We start from the raw sequence: 6448 nt of genomic DNA, 5'->3' as shown, positions 1-6448 counted from the left end.
AGCCAGGCAGCAAGGACACCTGTGTCCCGCTCTGCCACCAATCATGACAGCTTCTGAGACCTCAGCTGTTCTTGTCATAAGTGTCCACCACTCTTCACTCTCCTGGGGTTCAGGCCCCATCAGGATCCCCCAACATTATTTTCTGTTGTTGTCTGGCAGGGGCGGTGAACTTGGGTACCGAGAATGAAAAGAATGGGCATCTTTGGAAGTCATAGACCCAGGGGGGACCTGTTCCAAATGGGTTCGAAAAATAATAAATAAAAACAAAAGCGAAGGGAAAAAAGCTCTTGGGTGCCAGGGTGGGGATGGCCAAGGCTTCGGCTGTCTGAATAACGGGTTCCACATTGGTCTGGCTCTGTCTGCAGCAGCTGGGATCCGGGGTACATGCACTGTGGGGCTTGCAGGGGCTGGAGGGGACAGCTGGGCTGAGGTCAGGCCTAAGCATACCCTTGCAACAGCCCCATCCCCAGCCACAACGTGGCTGAGGCATTCCCGTGAAGCACACTCCAGCATCCCAGCCTCCCCACACCCTCGCCAGAGGCTCCTGGGTCCTTGCCGGCCTTCACAGATTGTTCGAGTTATTAATGCTGTTTCCCAAAGATTCCATCTGGCTTTTTAATTGCTCTAGGATGGGGCTAGGAGGCTTTGATAGTGAACTCGTATCTTTCCTACGTCTCTGCTTACGTCAAATGCTCTGTCCATGCAGAGGGGCATGGAGAAGGGGAAAGGTGGGGGCGGCAGGATCGGGAGAAGGGGAGATAGCACGAGTCTTTTCATGAAGTCAAGAAATATTTTCCAAAGGTGCTGGTGGTTTAGTTTTATTTAAAGAAAAGAAAAGAAAAAAACTCCCTCCCTGCCGCCCACCAGCATAGGAAAGGAACAGAATGGGACCTTATCACTGTCCAGGCAAGGACCCCTGCCCCACGTCTGTGGAAGGTCTGGGGGTGCTCTGGAAGGAGAGGCCCCTGGGCTGAGCAAGCTCAGGGTTTCTGTTCTCCTTGACCTTCACCTGAGCGGCCGCCAACTGCTTCCTCTGCTCCCCACTGAGGAGGTCTGGCAGGTTCCTGCCTGGGAAGGAGGGGGCGAGAGACGTGGGAGGGGCAGACACTCCTCTCCAGTCCCAGTGGCTTATCACAGGTGTCTGGGCCAAACCCCATGCTCATAGATTCCCAGGAGGCCCAGAAGATGAGGGTGGCATCTGTGACAGTGCTGAAGCATCAGGAGGTATCTGGCTGCAAAGGGGCCACCTCCCGTGCTCCCTCCTGCCCTTGCTCCTTCCTGGAAGGCTGGCTCCCCGGAACAGCGACCCGAGATGCCTGGGCTCAGGTGGCCCAGGAGGGGAGTGAGGTCCCTGCTCTCAAGTGCTACCTCTCATGCAAGGCAGGAGCATCCAAGCATCCTGGGACTGGATTCAAGTGGGGCCGCCATCACCGGGTCTGGGTCAAAGCTGCTGCCTCCAGGAAGCTCCCTGTTCACACTTGCAGCTTCTCCTTATCACACGTCACGCTTAAACCACATCTTTGGGCCACAAGGCTGTGAACTCAGGGGCCGAGTCTGCTGAGTGCACAGGCCTGGGCATACAATCCAAACCAAATCCACTGCTGTCGAGTCAATACCAATTCATAGTGGCCCCATAGGGTTTCCAAGGCTGTCAGTCTCTACGGAAGCAGACTGCCACATCTGTCTCCTGCGGAGCCGCTGGTAGATTTGAACTGCCGACCTTTCGGTTAGCAGTTGATGGCCTTAACCACTATGCCACCAGGGCTCCATGGGCACAGAATAATGCGCTGCCGTCGAGTCCATTACGACTCATAGCAACCCTATAGGACAGGGTAGAACTGCCCTGTAGAGTTTCCAAGGAGCAGCTTGTAGATTCGAACTGCCGACCTTTTGGTTAGCAGCCGTAGCTCTTAACCACTGCGCCACCAGGGCTCCAAGAGGCATCCAATAAATAAATACTCGGGGTGCTCTTGGAGTGGTTCTTCTCAAAGGCTGCAGTCAGGACGGGACCCGTGAGGGCCTGAAGGAAGCAGCGGTGATGAAGCAAGGCCCTCCCTGGGAGGCCTCTCATGCTGGGCAGTGTGCAGCGGGGCAGGTTCACCCCACAGCGGCCTGAACCGCCCCTACCCCCCGCAGGCTGCTCTGCCTCCTCTGGGCCCCACTGCCCCCATCCCTTTCCTGGGGCTAGATGTGGTTGGATTCATCTCGTCCTCCCCGAAGTCCCGCCCCGGACCTCAGGATCTGAGGTCTGAGGGAAACCCCGGGAGATGGTAAGGTGGGGCGGGGAAGGGAGGGCCGGAGGGCGCCCCTCCCCCGCTCATCCTGGGACTTGTTCTGGGGGCAAAGGGGGAAGCCCAGGATTGGCCCCCTCAAACAAGAAAAACTGGAATTAGTGCTGAACTCAGAGAGGGTTTGCTGGGTGCCTAGCAAGCTGTGGCCTGTCCCAGGCCTCTAGGCAGGCAGTTCCCAGGGCGGGAGGGCAGGCCGCCTCCTCACTGGGCTCCTGGCCTCTCCTCCCCAAGGGCTGCCATGGGGTAGGAGGTGGTGAGGAGGAAGGAGAGAGAGGGGAGGAGGAGCAGGGGCAGGGGACAAGTTGCCCTCTATAACCGCACAGGCAGGTCAATTTAAAGCTTTCCGAATTGATAAAGAATTTGCCATTTCTCAAAAATGCTCTGTCCACACTGGCATGTATTACAAGCTGCACAATGAAAACAAAAGGTGAAATGTGCTTTGCCTTTTAGCCTCAGAGAGGGTAACAACTGAAAAAGCGCTGTCAGCCTCCTAGGCTACTTCCTGTCAAGACTGAGGGAGCGCCCTCCCTTGAGTGGGTGCCTCTGCCGCTAACGGGGTGCTCGGGTGCCTGTCCTCACGGGACAGCCATGGGAGGGGGGTGTCAGCAGGAGTCAGCCTCCTGCTTGGTCTCCGCCGGGGACAGGGGCGAGGGCTGCGGTTGGGGGCCTGGTTCGGGTGGCGTGTGGGCAAAGGTGGACATCCAGGTGGAGGCAGCTCCAGCCCATGGCAGGACTGTGGTGGCACTCCTCCTGTGGGGGGCTGGGGCCCAGCAGGTCTGGGGGTGGGGGTGGAGAGGTGCACAGCTTCAGGGCATCGCTGGGGTGGCTGTAGCCACATGGCCCAGGGAAAGCAGGGAGGGCTGGAGGGCCCCACCGCTCAGGCTTCTTCTTGCCTGCCCTGGTCCTGTTGGCGGGGAGAGCCAGGCTGCTCAGAGCTGGAGCTGTGAGTGACTTGGAAGCACGTGTGGTCAAGGGGTCCCCTGAGTGCTGGGCTGGGTCTGCGAAAGTTCCGAAGAGGCGCTGGAAGCCTCAGGCCGAAGACTCCCTCTCGAGCCCCACTTTCCCCAGGGGAAGATGAGAGGCCACACCAAGGGCCCGTGCCCCCACCCCAAAAAGAGACACTCTCTTGGGGCTCTGGGCGTTCTCGGCTTGGCGCCTTGTCCTGCCCCTGCCGTTCATCTGCCTTGTTTGGGAAAAGTCAATCCCTAAGGTAAAGGGGGGCTCAAGATGGGTGGAGAGCTAATGAAAGTCAGGCCCACAGCCAGAAAATACGCTGTGATTATTTACAAATGTGACCGGGCCCACAACAAACCTTGGAAGTAGCTTCTTTCTGGTTTTAAAAAGACACCAAAATTCACTTTGATACGTTTATATTATAGATATAATACATAAAACCCCTAGCATGAAACTCTATGATCTCCCAAAAACACGAGACTCAAACTGTCCTTTCCTGCCCTGGCCCCCAGCAACTGTGTTCCCGGCTGCATGTTGGCTAGGAGCCGCCTCCTTTCCAGACCTGGAGCCAGGGCCTCTGGGGGGCCAATCCTGTGGGCAGCTTGGGCTGGAGGGGACCGAGGCCCACAACCACCCCCAGAGAAAGCTGAGGGGGAGGGGGAAGCCCACCTCACCTCCTTGGTCCCACTGGAGCAAAAGCAATTCCAAAACCAAAAGGAAAGAGAGCCTCGGACCCTCCCCCACACTGCGGACCAAGAGTCTCATTTTGGCAAGTATCTGAGCAAAACCAAAACAAAACAAAAACCAAATAAAATGGTGGTTTAGCAGAGACTTGCACATTCACATTGCACAAGGCACCTCTGGGACACAGAGAGGCCAGACACATGCGTTGATATCGGCTGATGAAGCAAAATATCTGGAAACCTTCTTGTAACTCCGGTCCCTCTGGGATGGACTGATTGTCCTTCATGTTTCTATAGCAAGCTGGTGACACACAGAAGGGACAAGGCGATGCTCCCAGTGTCCCTTCACCACCACCACCCGCCCCCCCAGCCCCAGACAAGAACTCTAGTTCCTCTCTTCCACCAGGCCACCACTCCCATGGACACATGTCCTTATGGCTAACCTATGGCCTAGCTTTCTGGTCTGGCTTGGGGAGGGGGTACTCCCAGCGTTCACCTGGTGACCCCCATCTCAGTGAGTCGGCCAGGGGAAGCCCAGCCTGTTGCAGGCTTGGAGGGGAGAGGCGAGGGACTAGGGACCCTCTCCTTCCTGCAGACCTAGGGGAGCAACCTCGGGTTCAAAGCTCCCAGTCCCTGTGTTTCTTCCCCTGCAAGGAGAGGTGCAGAGAACTCGCCTGGTAGGATCAGCTACCTGAACTTTCCTCCTGCGTGGGTCTCCACCCTTTCTTCTCTCATGGGGGCTTGCTGCAGCCTCAGGAAGGAGGCAGGAACCCTCCAAATAAAATGGCAAGGCACATATTTGCTCCCCCTACTCGGTAGGAATTGGAGCGGTGAGTTTGCGTTTCCAAGGCACAAGGTTATTCCTTAATACTAGAGTTGCCGGGCTCCCGGCTCAGCCCCAGTGCGCTTCTCCCCTCTCCCAGGGAGAAGCCACTGCCTGGCCCCTCATCTCAGAGGCGCCGAGTCCAGCGCAGAGGAAGGGCGGGGACACGCGGGACAGGCCAGGCATTCAGGGATCTCCTAGTCCTGGCTTGCGAGGCTTGGGCAGCCTCGAGATCCGGCGACCCGAAACCACTCCCCAGGTCCCCGCCAGGGGCCGGCCCAGGGCGGTCCCGCCGCGGCGCCTCACGCGCAGTTGCCCATGGCCTTGACCAGGGAGCTTTCAGGCAGCTGGCGGAAGATGCCCCGCAGCGTGTCCAGTTCGCGACTCAGCTGTTCCACCCGCTTGCGCAGGCGGTCATTGTCACTGGTCAGCTCCAGCACCTTCTGCTGCGTCTCCACGTTGCGCTGCTTGGCCTTGTCGCGGCTCTTGCGCACCGCGATGTTGTTGCGCTCGCGCCGAACCCTGTATTCGTTGCTGTTCTTGTCTACCGACTTCTTCGCCTTGCCCGCGCCGCCGCCGCTCCCGCGAAGGTCTGGGTGCGCGGCCGCCAGCCCCTTGAGCGTGCCGCCTGGGCCTGGCAGGCCGGCGGCGCCAAGCGCAGGCGCTGGGTGCGGGCTGGGCACGGGTGTAGGTGGCGGCGTGGGGTGGCCAGGCTGCAGGTGCATGGTGGTCTGGCCGCAGTGCGCGATCTGGAACTGCAGGTGCGGGGCGGCCAGGTGCGCGGACGGCGGGTGCGGGTGCGGCGGCGGCGGCGGCGGCGGCTGGTAGGGGAAGAGGCCGGCCAGCGCCAGCTGCTTCGCCTCGTCCTCCTCGCGCGGCTCCTGCTTGATCACCAGCGGCCGCAGCGCCGGCGCCCCGACGCGCTCGTACAGAGGTTCCAGCCTGCCGTCCAGGTAGCCGGCCGCCGCGCAGCCGTAGCCAGGAAGGGGGCCGTGCGCCCCGCCGGGCATGACAGAGCCGCCGGAGCCCGCCGGGGCGCCGGGGTAGTCGAAGTCGCTGCCGCCGCCCGCGGGGGCCGCGGCTGCCTTGGCCTTCTCCTGCTGCCGGCTGTGCTGGAACAGGTCGGCCAGGAACTCGTCGTTGAAGGCGGCCGGGTCGATGTAGGCACTGATGTCGATAGACGTCTCGTGTTCGCAGATGCCGCCCAGCGGCTCCGGGGCGGCAGGTGGGGGGAGAGGCTGCGCGGGGCCCGCGCCTTGGGGAAAGCCGAAGGCGGCGCTGCTGGGCGCGTGCGGGGGGCTCTGGAGGTGGCTGCTCATCGGGGGCCGCGGCTCCGCCTCGTAGAAGTCGGCTGACTCCATAGGGGAGCTAGAGTCCTGCCGGCATGGCGAGCCTCGGCGGCCCCAGCCTGCGCGGGACGCCGCTGCCGCCGCCGCCAACCCGAAGCCCCGGTAGCTCGCGCCCGCGCAGATCCCGGTCGCGAATGGCCAGGCCCGTGCGGGCCCCGCATTTATACCGGGGCGGCCGTCGCCCTCTAGTGTCCACTACGTCTACCACCAGCGGCGGGAGCGGCGCCTCCTGGGTCTTAGTGCCGGCCCTCAGTGGGCGGTGAGTGGGGCCCGAGCGCAGCGCTGGCGGGGGAGAGGCTGCGGCGCAACGCCCACTGCCCCCCGCGCCATAAGCCAAACCGTTGCAGG

The 6448-nt window shown here is 61.0% G+C and overlaps 1 protein-coding gene across 1 annotated transcript; it reads right to left on the bottom strand.

Annotated features, from left to right (window-relative positions):
- Positions 1-3650: 3650 nt before the first annotated feature.
- On the bottom strand, positions 3651-6219 carry CEBPA (CCAAT enhancer binding protein alpha). Its single transcript, XM_004371610.2, has one exon. The coding sequence runs from the start codon at positions 6110-6112 to the stop codon at positions 5054-5056; it is 1059 nt and encodes a 352-aa protein (XP_004371667.1). The 5' UTR covers positions 6113-6219; the 3' UTR covers positions 3651-5053.
- Positions 6220-6448: the final 229 nt, after the last annotated feature.

The sequence above is a fragment of the Trichechus manatus genome, unplaced genomic scaffold, assembly GCF_000243295.1.
Source record: "Trichechus manatus latirostris isolate Lorelei unplaced genomic scaffold, TriManLat1.0 scaffold00014, whole genome shotgun sequence".
NCBI lineage: Eukaryota > Metazoa > Chordata > Mammalia > Sirenia > Trichechidae > Trichechus > Trichechus manatus.
The sequence above is the reverse complement of the archived record's forward strand: the minus strand, read 5'-3'. Positions and strand labels throughout refer to the sequence as shown.